The following is a 17,166-nucleotide window of genomic DNA, read 5'->3' as shown; positions in this document are numbered from 1 at the left end:
AGAGTTATCCGGGGTGACGACCTATAAATTCCGGGTGTTCGGTGGGGCCGACTCTACTGCTCCATCGAGCGGTCGTGCTCGTCGCCGATACCCGGCCCCGCAATAATATGTGTCTGATCACATAGCAATATGTGTGTATTTAATGTGGTTCTGTGAAGCTGGCACTCCCCTCGGGCTAAGGCCAGGGCCATCTTTACAGCATTGTAGTTCCTGGGCAAAGCAATGTACTGGGGCCCCTATCTTCCCACCCACGAAAATGAAAACTAAAACTTTCATTGAAATTAAACATGTAATTAATTGGTAAAGCAAGGAAAGAATTAAAGTCTGTTAGACAAGGCTACGTATTGTTGTGGATTCTCACCACCCCGGCGTGCGGGCGACCGCTTTTTTTTTTTTTTTTGTATACCTTGGTCGAGGCTCGTATGAGAGCGAACACACAACTCACAGCAAGGAGGCATGAGACAAGAGGGGCGGGAGTGGAAGGGACAAAACATTGGGGAACAGACACAGGTGAACTGTGGAAGGGAGAGGGATGGGGATGGGACGGGGAACATGGCGAGGAGAAGATGGACATTACAGGGACTTTCAGGAAGGAAAGCAGGAGAATTGAAGGAAGTGGGCTTGGGTGGATTATCGGGGGTAGAAAAGATCGAGGATTTGGATGGGGGAAGATAAGAGGTGGTGGTGAACAGCTGTTTTGAAAGCCTGGAGGGAAGAATGGGAAAGAATAGAGTGAGGAAGTTTATTCCAAAGGCGGGAAAAAAGAGGAATGAAAGAGTGAAGATGAGCAGTGATTCGTGATTTTGGTAGTTTAACCAGAAGGGGGTTGTTGGCGGACCTTGAGCGCCCTGTGGAAATGTGGTTGGGACAAATCGCAGAGAGAGCAGGGGGGGCAAGGCTGGAGAGGAGTCGGTAGAAGACAGAAAGACCACCGACTAACCTGCGGTGATTGAGTGAGAGGCCCAAAGACTCAGCTTCATTGCGGGAGATGCCAATGATCTTAAAAGCCCTGGTTTCGACAGCGTGAAGTCGAGAAAGGTGGGAGGCAGGAGCACCAGCCCAGAGGGGAGAGCAGTACTCCATCAGGCTACGGACAAAAGCTTTGTAAGTGGTCAGGAGCTCAAGAGGGCCGAGGAAGGACTTTGCACGACGGAGGATTCCCAGTCGGCGACTGACTTTTGAGGCAAGGTTGGAAATGTGACTTTCCCAGGAAAGGTCATGGCAGCTTTTAGTTAATTGCGGCCGCGCGCCCACCGACCGTGGCAATCCAGTCGCAGCTTTTCGGATCAACGCCGAAATCCAGCTACGAGTGTGTTTTTAACCACACCGTAAATCAGCCATCTCTTCTGTCCACGCGTGACAGGGTTGATCACCGAATTGTCGATTTACCTAAGTATTCGCACAGACAGAAATGCCGGGGATTTACACCTCGACGAGACCCGTACGGACACGAGCCGCTTTAAGCAGCTCGCGCCGTTTGTGATTGCCGAGCGGTTTATTATAATCAAATATAATCGAACCAGCTATTATTCCGAATGCAATTGCGGCAGCTCAATGGAGGAAGGGACGCAACGAGCAGGTGAAAGTTCAAACAATGACATTTATTTTACACGCATGCAGTCAATGAAGCAATGGGGGGGGGGGGATGGGGACAAAGACACGAGCAAGAAAAACCTACAGCCGTTGTCTATTTATTCTGTACATGCACTTAACCACAATTCTACTTTGCGGACAAGGCGCCACAGACTTCCATGCAAAAAAACCCAGAAAGAAAAGATAGAACAGGGCCCGTAGGCCTTTAATGTTCCGCGGAGCTGTGGAGACCGTGAAGGTTACCTGCCACCCTCGTGGTGACTCGCTGGGCGACCCTTGATGTCTCGTCAATATGGCAGCTGGTGTATTTGGCAGCTCAGTTGGTCCAGGCCTAGCCGTGCGGTCTGGTCGATCGGGCCCAGCCGACGATGCCTCAGAGGAGCGAACGGGCCTTGCTCTTTTAGAGTTGATGCTCTCTTAAGAGCCCGCTCACTCCTCAGAGTCGCTCAGACCGTCCCGGGGCCCGATCACCTCGGACCGTTATGTCACTGGCTGGCGACTTCTCTCCGGCTGCCTCCACCGACCCCCAATTCGGCACTGCAGGCTTGGCTGGACTCCAGGCTCCACTCCGACCTCAACCCCGACTTCCACTCCGAACGACCTCAACCACGAATCCAGACTTCAACTGGACCACGAACCTAGACTGGACCACGAACCCAGACTCCAGACGAACTCAACTCCCGGGGCCTCAGCCCCGCCTTTTATTGGGTTCCGGGGGGGGGGGGTGTTTGGTCTTTCACCTCTGACCCTTTACCCCCTGCTGGCTCCGCCCCTTTTGTCATTCTGATCCGATCTTACCGTCAAACGCGGACAAAAGCGGACGTGGTTGAAATCACCGGCCCTCGCCCCAACGAGGGAGTTCCCGCGTTTGTCGGCGTAGATGTCGTTCGTCTATGGATGTCGTTCCTGGCGAAAATATGGCGGCATTTGTGGAGATGAAGGTGAGGAGATGTTGTTGGTTGTGGCGAAGGTGGTGAGGAGATGTTGGCGGCTGTTGGCCTCGGTGGTGAAGAGATGTTGTTCAAAATAACGATAGGACAGAATAACACTACCTCAAAGGTGCACAGCCCGGCTCACGAATAATACCCGTTAGACATCAGTGGGGAAATCTATCTGGACACACACTTATCGACATAACTGATCTTCGGGGAACCTGAATGGTGTTCTGTGAATTTCCACAACCGTAACAGTGTGTGTGTGTGTGTGTGTGTGTGTGTGTGTGTGTGTGTGTGTGTGTGTGTGTGTGTGTGTGTGTGTGTGTGTGTGTGTGTGTGTGTGTGTGTGTGTGTGTGTGTGTGTGTGTGTGTGTGTATATGTATATACATATATATATATATATATATATATATACATATATATATATATATATATATGTATATGTATATATTTATTTATTTTATATAATTTAGTCGAAGTGCACTCTATTCATGGGACCCTGGGAAACTACCTCGCATGCCCATGTGTTAAGACGGCTCTGGCTAAGGCACACAACATATACCGCTGCAGAGACAGCTATTACCTCCGCCACCAAAGGTGAAAGAGGTTGTGTTTTTTACCCTTTTCTGTCTGTCTGTTTGTGTACAGGATATCTCAAAAAGTTGTAGATGGATCCGGATGAAATTTTGTGGACAGGTTGGGTGTGTGACAAGGACAAACTGATTAGATTTTGGTGAAGATCTGGATCCGGATCTGATGAACTTTTTAAGTGATTCTTCACCATTGAGAGATGGGGCTAAAAATATGTAGATTGATATCTCAAAAAGTTTTGACAGATTTGGACAAAACTTGGTGGACAGGTTGGGTGTGTCGCAAGGACGAATTGATTCGATTTTGGTGAAGATCCGAATCCGGATTGGGATACGAGAATTATTTAATTTTTTAAGTGATTCTTCACCATTGAGAGATGGGGCCAAAAACGATATAGTACTGTTTCGAATGATACTTCAAAAATGTATTGGGCCTGCCCGACATGTTCTTTTGGATCAGGCATTACGTGGTGGATGTATGCACTCCACCTAGTGCCCTTCTAGTTTCATTAGTATCCGTTTTAGATAGCCCTTCCCTCACGTCCTGTGGGAATATGGGGCAAAATGTGTTGTTGAGGGCTTTAAGTAGGTCTTCATTCTTTCCTTTATCTATTTTATTTACCTTGCTGCACATGCGATCCTCTCTTGACGCAAGCATGTATGCCACAACCGCATAGCAACAAGAGACAGCTCATTAGCATGTGCCGCTAAAACCCCATTCAAACATCATGCCATTCTCGAACCGACCATCACCTCAGATCTTCTCCAGACTTGAACCACAATGCTACATCATTCCTATAACCATCACAACCTCCTTATAAAAATCCCTACATCCATTCCAGCTCGCTTGCCTCAGCATGACCTCGACAACGCTTCAGCCATCCCACCATAACCACTACAAGCTGTTGTAGTGACACCCATCACTGTACTTTGAAGATATCGGGAAATCGTGGACACTACCTTCCATAACAGATGCTTGTGCTCGGAATGTTTTGGCATGCAGCTCGAAGCACAAGTATGCACTAGAAAGCGTTCAACATTGCCGTTCCACTCAATCACGACCCCCATTTGGTGTCCAGTGCACGTTAGTGGCCGGAAAGCGCCCCGAGAAGCTCGCACCCCATCTTAATCTCGGAGGCCCGTAGCGTGACCAAGTTCGGGGGCGAATGAGGCCATTTTCGGAATTGGATCTTCTCAGGGGTGGGGCTAATTCTTGGAAAAACATCCGTGCACCAATGGGGGTGCTGGAGAATGCCTACCGTCCACCCTGGTCTGACTTTGGGCTCCTCCCTCACCAGATGTCGATAAATTACCATGCAAAGGGAGTACAGAGAGAAGAAAGTTCTTGATTTTGGAGAGTTCTGGCTTGAGAAGAGAGAATCACGGTACGAAGCTGAAGGGGGAAAGGAGCAGGCAGAGCAGAGTACTGGGTGGGTAAGCGAACCAAGTGCCAGACCGATCATTAATCGTCATCAGATTATTTGCAAGTACTTTTCTAGATTTCCTTATATGTTATAAGTCTGTCTCATCTTCTGTCTTCATCTGCTGTCGACGTTAAAGAGCGACCCCACCGACATGCACCTCTTACTATTTTTGTCTTCTCTGCACGCCATCTATATTTCTTTGCATCTCATTGCACCTCCTCAAATCACGCACATCAGACATCCCCAGTTTTCCTCCCTCCTCCCCCGCCTAAGCGACTGGGAAGTGCAGCGCACTAGGTACTAGTGAGGCCGTCAACACCTCGTTCTCTCTACCTCTATCTCTATATCTATCGATATCTCTATATCTCTATCTCTATCTCTCTATTGTTAGGTGGTCGCTAGACTACCCTTATTCTCAGGTTTTCCCTCTGTCTGTATGTATGTAATGGACAACTCTGGAGGCCAGAGGAGTCAACCGATTTTGATGAAACTTGACTGGTAGGTTCATACCAGGATCTAGTTGTATGCTTTTGAGCACCGTTGCTATGGACGCCACCGTTGCCTTGCAACGGGACTTTGAAATTTTTGAAAAAAATCCGAAAAAAAAAAAATTGAAAATCAAAACTCTGCTTCCGCGCTTTTATGAGCACTATAATCAACCTCTTTGTCAAAATTTTTCGCCTTATCCGGCAAAAACTGTATGACTGGGATGCAATTTTATTACTATATGCTTTCACCCCAACGTTCGCGTTGGGATTCCCTAACGTAGGGTTAGGGAATCGAACACAAATGATGAATGGACAGTTGCTCGTCATGTTCCGCTATGGAACAACGAACGGCAAAAATGCCATCTGATGTGTTCTCTTATCTACATATTTCAAATTCGCCTTGGTCTAGCGACCACCCATGTCACCTACCGGCTTGTCTCTCCATCTCTCTCCATGTCTCTCCATCTCTCTCCCTATCTCTATATCTCTATCGTGCTCTAACTTTCTTCGAATGTGTTCTGATGGCGCCTGTCATATAATGCAAAGTTAAGATTGTAGAAGTCCTTAATATCGGGTTAACTCTGTATTGTGTCCTCTTTTGTATATAACTTTTTCTTTTGCCGCACCTCACAAATCTTTGTTTTTCCCTGCTGTACATATTGGTTTTGTATTGAAACCTTTTATTGTGCCACATGCCCTTTCCTCACCTTCATTATTTTAAAAAACCTTTGTTATAAATGTACCCAGATCGTCGTGTCTTTTCCCAAATGGTTCGCACGTAGTGTTGCCAGGAAGTTTTTCCCCACCGATTGGCCAGTGCAGCTTGGCAGCTCCGCCTGGCTGCACCATATATGGGAAGTAAACGCAAGTGTGCACCAATGTCACGAAACTCGCTTGGTGCGCTTAATCCACCAGAAACGGTGACACGCGAAGTAATGACACCCTGCCAGGAATTGTGGTCTTTGCAACCCGCCGGCATGCAGAGTTATCTGTGCCCGGTGGCCACAGGACCAGACCGGGTGTTCGGGAGTAACCCGAGCGCTTCCCCTCGTCGAACTCGTACCCGGATCCATAACTGTGTGTGTGTGTGTGTGTGTGTGTGTGTGTGTGTGTGTGTGTGTGTGTGTGTGTGTGTGTGTGTGTGTGTGTGTGTGCGTGCGTGCGTGCGTGCGTGCGTGCGTGCGTGCGTGCGTGCGTGCGTGCGTGCGTGCGCGTATGTATGTGCTGCCACCACCGGTTGTTATCTCCACTCATGAGTTTCTTCGACTGAACGGAGCCTTCCCTTGTCCTGAAGCATTCATCTTCACCCCAGCAAGGAATCACTACTCATGGACCAAGCCGTCTCCTTATCCGCGCTCCATTTAACAGGTCTTCCCCAGTCTTGAAGCAGCCATCTTCACCACAGCAAGGGACTCATGAACCAAGCTCTCTCCTTATCCTTGCTCCGTTTAACAGAGCCTTCCCTGGTGTGTGTGTGTGTGTGTGTGTGTGTGTGTGTGTGTGTGTGTGTGTGTGTGTGTGTGTGTGTGTGTGTGTGTGTGTGTGTGTGTGTGTGTGTGTGTGTGTGTGTGTGTGTGTGTGTCTTCACGGACAAAGCTGTGAAGTTTTCTTGTTCTCAAAATTTTGTTCCGAGGGCTCTTTTCAGGATTGTCATCTTTTCTTTCATCTTTCAGTCATTTGGGCTGTATTTGTTGCTGTTTTGGTTTCATGTGTGACATCTTCCATTTGCTCCTGTCTTTGGAATATTTTTGGCTTGGTGGGTTTGGGATACCTTCTCTGGCTAGCTGTCTTCGTGTTTGCATACAAATTGGATTCTGTTGTCTGTTGAACTTTTCACGTACGAAGCCAATCCTGCGGTTGTCATTCTGTGCACTTGTTTTGAGTTCCATCACGCCGCAATCTCTTCTCGGCATGGAAATTTTCGAGGGATGCACTGATTTTTGTAAAACATTTTGTGGATCATGAGGCGTTTGCTTTGAGGGGGTGGCGTGGTGTGGTGTGGGTGTATATGTGTATGTATGTGTTTTTGTAGTCGTAGTAGTAGTAGTAGTAGTACTAGTAGTAGTAGTAGTAGTAGTGGTCGTGCTTTTGTTGGAATTACCACAATTCTATTTAATGTGGCTCGCTCTCCTTACCCCTGCTCGTACACGGTTAGGACTGCAGTAGGTAAGGTGGAGCATTTTAAGAGAAAGCAGCACCGAGAAAGGGAGGACAAGAAAAAACAAATTACCAAAATAACACATTTATACGAATTAGAGCAAAGTACCTTGTGGAGAGATACTACAAAGTGCTTCGTTTGTGCTCCAACTTTCCTTAAAATTTTGAACAGTGTCAACATATTCTGCCGCCTTTTATTCTGAGACGATGTGTGAGCGTACCAAGCCTTTCAGGCTCACAGCACTGTGTTCCACCACATTTCTCTCAATTTTTTTCCTTCCTTGTGTTACATGTTGCCATTTTTACACAAGTTAAAATAAAGTTGACAAGGAGATCTCGTGACTTTCTCTGCTTCTGAACTGGGTGTCCGATGATGAAGAATGTTGGTGAGAAGTGAAGCGAGAAGCGCAAATGTAGTGGAGTGGAGCGAATGCATGAACAGCAGCAATATGTTCTTCCTTGACGGCCCACAGAAGGACATTTTATCTACGTCAGGGGGCCAACCCAAGTTGTGTACGGGTGATGGCTGAGGGAGCTCGCAATGTCGTGGTTCGATTTTAAAGTCCATGAAGTTGCTTCTGGACATCTGTAAAGTTCCGTCACCCTCATTGGGATTCTCTGGGTATGCCAAACAATCAGGAGGCAAAGACATTTAAACCTCTTGGAGTATCCTTGAGAGGATTTTAATTGTCCGTAGGCCCATTTTCGCTGCGAGTTCCTCTGATGGGAGAAGGTCTCTCTTCCTATCATTCAGAAGATCTCCCACTGTGGATATATTACCAGTCAAGAGCTTCCTTCTTTACGAGCATGAAGCCAGGGTTGGGCCTTCCAGAAGATAGTTGAGAAAGAGTGGTTCTTTGTTTGGAGAAGAATCTGTTCTTTTTATGTCGGCAACATGTCAAGCCCTCAGCATTTCCTGATAAAAGAAAGGCAATGTCAAACTTGACAGGTTGTTTGAAGTAATGGTAAAAATATTCCTTTCGTACTCGTAACGCTTTGCTGAAAAAGTACGATGCCAGTGAGCACCATTGCAGTGCAGGATTCACATACAGGAAGCGTTGAATGGTCTTCAGCTTGGATGTGTGGTAGTGGCTTCGAAGGCAGGGAAAAGACTGTCCACCTTCATCCAAGGGCAAGCTAAGAATGCCCAAGGAAACCCAGTGTTTGCCATTCCAAAAGTAGTACAAAAACTTCCTCTGCATCTCAACCAGAAAATCCTCTGGAATGCTTCTGCAAGAGATCTTGAACATCATCTTTGGAATGATAAACTGTTTGTGGAGTGTTTTCCCTCCCAGTGACAGGACTTTCAGCAGCCCACTCCAGTCTCTCAACTTTGCTTCTATCTTGTCCCCTAAAGTGTTCCAGTTGACAAGTGGTGAGCACCCACTTGAAGTGGATAAATGTACCCCCAAGTATTTTAGCTCATTGTGACTCCAGGTCAATTCCTGAAAAGGTTTTGGGAACACTGTGATCTGCATTGGTCCAATCAGAAGCCCAGGACTTTTTCTCCAATTTATTGTCACAGATGATGCTGTTGAGTAGACCTGCTGACAATCATAAATGGCTTTGCATATCCCTTGCACTGCTGGTTAAAACAAGGACGTCGTCTGCATATGCAGAAAGTATGAGGGAGAGCCTGTTGTTTGGTGCAACAATGCCAGTTAGCCTTCGCCTCATAAAACAAAGGAAGTGCTCGACTTCGTTAGAATGGCGTCAGTGCTGCGGTAGAACTGTGCTCGACTTCGCTGTCTACATCTACTGTGGACGTTGTGGCAGCACTCGAGACCTCGGTCAGTGCAGGTAATGCCTTCGTCGCTTGTAAGACCGGTACCTTCTGCCTGTCTGTCACATCAAGAAGTTCTGCAGTATCTTTTGATGCTTCAGTGGCGGTTCTTTCATGCAGAACTGCTGCCTTTGACGCATCAATTGTTGAGTTTGATGAATTCTAATTTCAGGGAATAGAGTTGGCCGGACAAGGGACATCCTTGTCTTTTTGCTCTTTCGAATGGAAAGGCAAGTGACCATTGACTTTAACTCGGCATTCTGCCGACATTTACAACGTCTGGATCATGCTCCCCAACCTCCCCAACCCAACCTCCTCCCCAACCCAAAAGTTAGCAGGGTCTCAAAGAGGTAATCGTGCTTCATTTGGTGAAAAGCTTTCTCTTGATCCAAATAAAGGAATCCAACTTGAGTCTGAGTCTTGTCTGCACACTGTATTATGTCTGAACAGGGATATGTTGTCATATATTGTTTGCCAGGGATGGCATATGACTGGTCAGGGCCAACTAATTTTGGTAACACCGGTCCCAGACAATTTGACAACATCTTTGCCATGATTTTGTAGTCCACGCACAACAGAGACACTGGCCGATACTTCCTTATGTCTCTCAAGACACCCTCCTTAGGAATTAAAGCCAAGGTTGCTCACCTCCAAGACGGTTGCATTTGGCCTGCATCACATGCTTCCTGAGCTACACTGAAGTAGTCAAGTCCGATCAAATCCCATACTTTGGTGTAAAATTCACGAGACAAGCCATCCACTCCAGGGGACTTATCCAATGACAAGCTATGCAGGGCAATTGTTAATTTTTCAAGAGAAAATGGAGCTTCAAGTCGCTCTCTGTATTCTGAAGTCGCTTCAGGGAGTCCGTTCCACAAAATGCCACAAGCATCCGCATCCACCTGCTTACCCGAGTGGAGCTGAGCGTAAAAACCTCAAATTCGTTCGTGAACACTCAGAATCATTGAGCAAGGCGCCATCTTCTGCCAGAACACTGGATACCATCCTAAGTCGACCTTTGCACTTTTCCTAAGCTTTGAGATAACTCAGGGCATATTCATCCTCAATAAGAAACTGCAACCAAGAGCGAACGAATGCTCCTCGTGCCTTTGTACGACTTCACGCTTTGAGGGTGCTCTTCTTTTTCTCATAAGCGAGTAACTCAGCAGGGGTGAGTGTGGTCAAGCGACACTCAAGATGCAACAACTCCTCTTTGAGCTCAGCAATTTCTACTCTAATTGCTTTGGTCAATCCATATGAGTATTCCTGGCACAACAATTTCAGCCATGCTTTCCCAACGTCCCACCAGAGTCCAAGTGAACAAAAATCTGTTCTATCCCTCCGGGCTTGCCAAAAGTTGCTGAAGTCTGGTTTTTACAAAGCCTCATCCTTGACTAAGGCATTGTTGAGAAGCCAAAACCCAGTGCCACACTTTGCCCCAACTCGGGAAAGCTTAATCCAGGCCAGATTATAATCTGCAAAATGTGCAAATTTTATACCGGAGCAACTTGCATTCCTGCACCAATGGTGAGACAAGTAAAATCGGTCCAGCAGGGATTGCGAGATGTCACCAATCCTGAAGCTAGTGGAAGTAAATGATTTATCTGTGTGGTGCTGTACACACCAAATGTCACTCAGGTTTAACAGTGTTGCCACTTGTTGTAATACTTTAGCAGAAGGACTGTGCTGCTCTTTACCAACTCTATCTCGGGAGGGATTGAGAGTGCAATTAAAATCCCCTCCAAGAATCGCACACTCTTCGTCAGGCAAGGTGAGCATATATCTCCACATGTGATCAAAGAACCACACCATTGCAGCTCCTCTTCATGGTGCATAAATGTTGACGAAGTTAACAACAAAATCTTCAAGCCTTACCTTCACATGCAACAAACGACCCAAACTGACTTCATTTACAAGTATTTCAGGTTTCACACTTGATCAAAACAGGATAGCCACTCTGCAAGATGTATCCGTGAAGTGACTGAAAAAAAAACCAATCCTTGCCATTGATTTTCCCATTGGAAGGCAACCTCTTGGGTCGTGTGGGTCTCCTGTAGAAATGCTACTCTAAGTTTCTCCTTTAAGTAGAATGACAGCACTTGGTGCAAACAAAATGCATCTTTACACCCGTTAACATTCAGTGATCCCAGGTGAAAACATAATGCTGCCATGACATGTAATAAGAGTTATCGAAGGAGAAACACAGTTGAAGCCAACTCATGCTTCGCCCCATAACTTAGCAACTTTGCAAGAAACTTCCTGACTTGGACTTGCTCAGCCGAACCTGAAGTCTTGCTTTTTTGTCCATCTCTCCTCAGTATATACAGGGAATGCACGAGTGTTTTGTAGTCTTTTCACTGCTTTGGAGCAGTTTCAAACTTTCTTTGGACTGTGCAAACTTTACTCAATGAACTCTAATATTTCATGGCCAGTAATACATGAATGATGCCCTGAGGGCAGTTCCGATTCAATGCCCATTAATGGTCCTTGATCCCCATCCCAGTCACCGATGCTCTCCTCATCGTCGCTGTCTGGGAGTTCATGGTCTCTCTCCTTTGGTACATCTGCAATGTATGACAAAACTTTTACCTTGTCGTCACTTAAAACTGACTTTGCACCTTCTCCTGGTGACACAGATGAACACTCTGTTGGTACTAATGAAGCAATCCTTGCTTCACCACTTGGCAAAGCTAGAGGGATTGAAGACGCTTTGATGGGAAGGACAGTGAGATCATCCATTTGAGGTGCTGCGGTAGAACTGTGCTCGACTTCGCTGTCTACATCTACTGTGGACGTTGTGGCAGCACTCCAGACCTCGGTCAGTGCAGGTAATGCCTTCGGCGCTTGTAAGAACGGTACCTTCTGCCTGTCTGTCACATCAAGAAGAGGTTCTGTAGTATCTTTTGATGCTTCAGTGGCAGTCCTTTCATGCAGAACTGCTGCCTTTGACACATCAATTGTTGAGTTTGATGAATTCTAATTTCAGTTGTTGTTGGTTTGTCTGGATGTCCTGCGTTAGCGACAGACGTCTCAGTCTCATTTGACTCTGACAGGTCAGGCGATGCCACAGAATCATTCTTCTTTACCATACCAGGCTTGTTCATGAATGATCCATCTTTCTGTAAACTCCTCAACAGGTCTTTGAGTGCATCTGGCAGCAGGGGCTTCCCATGATCTGTAACTTCAGGAACAGCATCTTCCTCATCTTACATTTGCACCAATTGGGTCACAATTTCTGTCTCCTCCAAAACACTTGACCTTGCGGATCGCTTCAAGCCCTTGTCAGCTGCGTCTTCAACGTCAGTTCGATCAGCAGTCCTTTTGTTTTCTGGTTCTAATTTTCTCTTCTGTGCTCTCTTCTCCTTCCCTACCCTCACTGTCTGCCATTGATCTTCATCAGAAGAAGGGCCAGGATGAGAAGACAATACAGAAGCTTCTGGAATGACACTTGTCATTTCCTTAGGCTTGTCAGGGTGTCAAGGACTGGATACTTCTTTTAAGATAGTTGGGCAGTCTGCTCTCATGTGATCCTTTGCCTTACATACAAAACAACAAGGCTCATTAGTCGTATAAAATATCTTGTAATTCTTCCCTTCAAAAGGAATAACAAAGGATCCCTCACCTTCCGTGTCATTTCTCAACTCTATTGAGACTTGTCTTTTGAAAGACAGGATATGACGTAGGGCGGGCTCACGATAATCTGGGGACACAGGCCTGATAGGTGATCTTAGCACTCCAAATCGCTCCAGGAAAGGCTCAACTACATTATCGGCCATGAAAGGAGGTATGTTGGACAAGGTAATCCGTGTACCAAAACTCGAGAGAGGTTCAACTTGTGCGAAGAAGCCTCCCATAACAATCCCTTTCTGTATCGCCTTATTTGCTTCAGCTTCGGATTTGAGGAAGAACATGGCCCTTCCATACATTTTTGAGGCTGTAACTATTGGTGATGGGCCAACAACATTAGCCATTGCCTTTACATATGCTTCCATTTGGATAGCTCGTCCCATCTCACATCTCACTCCATGCTTCCTCCTTAAATGGATGTGCAGAGCTGCTCACACTTGCTTGGCCAGAACTGCTCGCAGCAACTCCAGCCCATTCACAATTCATCAGCATGTTTATTGTACCTAGATATATCTTTTACAAACAAAATTGTTGACGAGGTGTTGCTAGTGAAATAAAGGAAAGTGTAATTAACCTGAAAGAAAGCAAACGTTGAATAAAAAACATGTCTTTTTTTGAAGAAACTCGTTTGGAGCGAGCAATTATCAGCTCATTCACAATCTTGTGCGATTTGGCATGGTAAAGGGTCATGAAGCAAGAAACAAGTAATTCAAAACAATATTTTTTCAGTAACTCCACAGGTCGGGCGTGGCAAACTAGCCATACACGGACGCGTCTGCGCCGTGCAACGAGGCCTCAACACAAAAAGGTCTAATTAAACAACCAAAACACTAAAATAAAATAAACAAATGAACCAACTCGGTTCAGATAACCAAAGCAAAATAAAAATACTAATAGAACCGGAGTAGGATGACGACAATGAAGAATAGTCCAAGCAATTCGAGGAGCAGCGAAAATATATGGGTAGTAGTAATAGTCGGAGTAGTAATTCTTTGCCTAGGCATTACACTATCGAGTGCTGAAATAATATGGGGCCTGGAACACTGTCTTGGGGTACTCCAGCCTTGACGGGGAGAGAAGATGAAAGGGTTCCGTTGAGTGCCCCACGTTGTCTATGAGAGTGGAGGACGCCAGGAATCCAAGAGTGGAGTTGGCCATCGATTCCATAAGCAGACAGTTTGGAGAGCAAGACAGGATGCTAGACTGTATCAAAAGCTCGAGATATGTCCAGACAGATGGCCCTGATCTCACGTCTGATATTGAGAACCTCCATCGTTGTTGGGAGAGTCGAAGAGGCAGCTGCATGTCCAAGGTAGAGTAACCAAGTCTGAATCTGAATTTATGATCTGAGAAGAGGCTGTTGGAGAAAAGGAATCATTTTATGTCAACTGCGATGATGGATTCCATGATGATTGGAAGTACTCGCTGATGATTGGAAGTACAGTAAGCTAATTGGGCTGGAGTGAAGGGGATCCGTTTTTGCAATGTCATGCTTTGATGTTGGCTGATTTCCAATTTCCCATGGGGATGTAGCAGACCAGTGCTGAAGTGTAAAAAAAAAACGTAACTACATGAAACATTAATGTCGAAGCAGATCACACTTTATGACCTGCGAATACTCGAGGTCCACGAATAGCGGGGTCCGACAGTGTGTGCGTGCGTGTGCGCATACATATATATTTGTTACGGTCACGCCCCATCCTGTTAACTCCAGACAGGTTCGGCGAGTCGCTCATCGACCTTGACAGCCTTTCATCCTGTTGACTTCTTGCCAGCTCCCACGTCCAGAGCCATGTTCCCATAACAGATGAAGTTTCTGGTCTGAACGATGATCATGCTGACGGTCATGTGACAGATCTTATTCATTGGCCGAGCTGAACCAAGTCACGTGACCGTAATCTTATCTATAGCCTAATCTCTGGACCGATCGATCATTCAGCTGCCAAAGGCCACCGTCGCAATTATCAGGAATAGTCAGGAGACATTTTGTACACCTATCAAAATCAAGCACATATACTGTAATATACAAGTCAATTGCAACGCATATTGACAATTCCATCAACAACGTTCCCATTACCCCCAACACATACACCCGCGCTCTATGGATGTCGGATAATCACAGTTGACTTCGCACTTTACCCCCGGGCCCACATGCTTCCATTAAAGAAAAGACAGAAAGAAATATACCTCGGAGGTGTATACCTCGGAGCCCTTCGAATCTCGGCAAAGCTGGTCGAGCCTCTTGGTTATTGGCCCCGCCTGTGGCTCGCGAAGGGTCAGCCTGTCTTCCGCTCTCTTCTCTGATGTGCAGCACTAGTCTCATTAAGTGCAGCCCACCGCAAGTCACACTGAGGTTGTGGCAGGGCAGGCATTCGATCAGTCAGTGAGCAACCAGCCAGAGACGGTCTGAGAGAGAAGGGTCCAGGCGAAGTCTGTTGAAGCGCCTAAGGAACTGCGATCTCCAATCTCAAGTGTGTCGCCACAAAGCTCCAAAGGACGGATGTGTCAAAGGTCTCTGAAGAAGTCTCTCAAAGTGAAGTCTGTCTTGATTCGGCTGAAGAACGATATCGTGGCTCAAAATGCACACCAAATGATTTTAATGGTGGAGGAGGAGGAGATTGGGACCATACTCTGTGCAGTGTTGATGCTGCTTAAGCAGTCTCCTTGGCTATTGGGCACAATCCTGGACGGGTCGCCATTCCGACACAGTATACCAGCATGCTGGCACTAATTTTGCCGACCTCTGAAGGATGACAAGCCGAGTTAACCCCACCTGGTATTAATTCAACAGCTGAGCAGGATTTTAACTGAGGACCCTAGGATCCAAAGCCCGCCACCCAAACCATTAAGCCAACACCAGGCATATTTTAATGGGATTATGACAATTCCCCGTTTATTTTTAGCATGAGTAGGCTGGGGACACAAGATGTGTGTGTGTGTGTGTGTGTGTGTGTGTGTGTGTGTGTGTGTGTGTGTGTGTGTGTGTGTGCGTGCGTGCGTGCGTGCGTGCGTGCGTGCGTGCGTGCGCGCGCGCCACATGATCCAGACTGGACTGGAGATGCCCAAAGTGGTGACACGAGTCAGACCCCTTTCCCTGTCTGGCGTCGCCCTTGTGTCGCCGAAGCTCTCCACAGCCGGCTGTGTGGCGCTCTCTCTAGGGATCCCAGGCCGTCTCTCTGGCTGTTTGTGTATCGCTGCCTCTGATTGGGTACCCCTGGCTGTGTGTTCTTGGATGTCTGGGACTCTCTTTATGTGGCTGACTGGCTCTCTGTGGTCCACTTGGACCCATACATGCACTCCTGCAGTAGCAAGGTAACACGCGTGTATTCTCCATGTTTTAAAAATCATGTGAGCTCCACGTAGAACATGTGGACCCTCCATGTTGAGGTGTGATGAAAGGAATTACATGGATGGACGATTAACAGAAGAGACGAACACGAGGGTGGGAGTGACAGGGAGCTAACGACACATCCGATTCTGGTCGATCCGAACTGGGATTTACAAAGATTTAAGCTGAGGCTCAATAAGATATAACTGATGAATAATTAACCCCCAATTCATTTTTGTAACGATTTAGAGTGTGCTCGAGATCTCATCGTAATAATTATTGAAACATTTCAGACTCTATCCCAGAATGCACATTTTATCTTTCAATGGAGTACAGAAAGTCACAACTTAGGAAACATCGTTGATCGTCGGTCTCACCTACCAGCCTCACAATGCTTTGGAGCACCAGGATGAAATATTTGTCATTGTTTCTACCACATTGTTATATTTTCCCTCGCTTACCATTGTACCTTTGTCTTCTTCCCTTTTCCCTTTTGCCGAGTAGGAAGGAACGTCTCTCCTATGTTGGAATCAGCCGTGAAAACATTTTGCCTCGTAAGGTATGTACGGCCGGAGGAACATTGAGATTTGCTGGGATTGTGTCTTATTTACTGTGCTCTCAGGCTCTCCAGCTTGGTCTTGTACCCACTGTTCATGTGCATGTCGTTGTGGTATGTATGATTTCGTACAATTCATACATCATTTCCAAAAGAAAAGGTACATGTTGTGAACCCTTATAGAATCAATATTGGGACTTTCTCAAGAATTTAGGCAATCTTTGTAGAGAGGAGTGAGGGATATGCTAGTTGGGATGGGGTGGAGTTTGTGATCAGGGGATGGAGGAGGGGAAAGGTAAGAAAAGTGTGGCTGTGGTGGTCGTTGAGTGGGTTTTGGGATCATATCTCTGCTGTTTGGAATTTATTTATTTTTATTTTTTTTAAATGGTGATAACACCATCCAAACTACAGCGGCACTCGGTGGAGCGCATACCTCGACCAGGCTGAACAGTTTACGTTTAGTATTCAACTGATAGGCCAGATCCGAATCTTCACCAAAATCAAATCAATTTGTTTGTCACACACCCAACCTGTCCACCGAGTTTTGTCTGGATATGCACATAACTTTTTGGAGTTATCATTCTCACATACAGACAGACAGACAAACAAACGAGTGAAAACATAACTTCCGTCGTTAAAAATGGTGTGTTGTCATACCAGGACTTGTAAATATCAACCTGCTAC

At 46.4% G+C, this 17,166-nt stretch overlaps 1 protein-coding gene across 2 annotated transcripts in view; it reads left to right on the top strand.

Moving 5' to 3' along the window:
• The window catches only part of RSF1 (remodeling and spacing factor 1), a 117,712-nt gene that overhangs the window by 87,459 nt on the left and 13,087 nt on the right, over positions 1-17,166 (top strand). For both annotated transcript variants that reach the window (XM_085861702.1, XM_085861703.1), the window contains one exon: positions 16,431-16,485. In XM_085861702.1, coding sequence (XP_085717828.1) covers positions 16,431-16,485 — 55 coding nt within the window. The remainder of the gene's footprint in view (positions 1-16,430; positions 16,486-17,166) is intronic.

This window comes from Eptatretus burgeri, chromosome 17, assembly GCF_056783735.1.
Source record: "Eptatretus burgeri isolate ZD-2024b chromosome 17, Ebu_testis_v1, whole genome shotgun sequence".
Lineage (NCBI taxonomy): Eukaryota > Metazoa > Chordata > Myxini > Myxiniformes > Myxinidae > Eptatretus > Eptatretus burgeri.
This window is presented reverse-complemented; position numbering and strand designations above follow the sequence as displayed.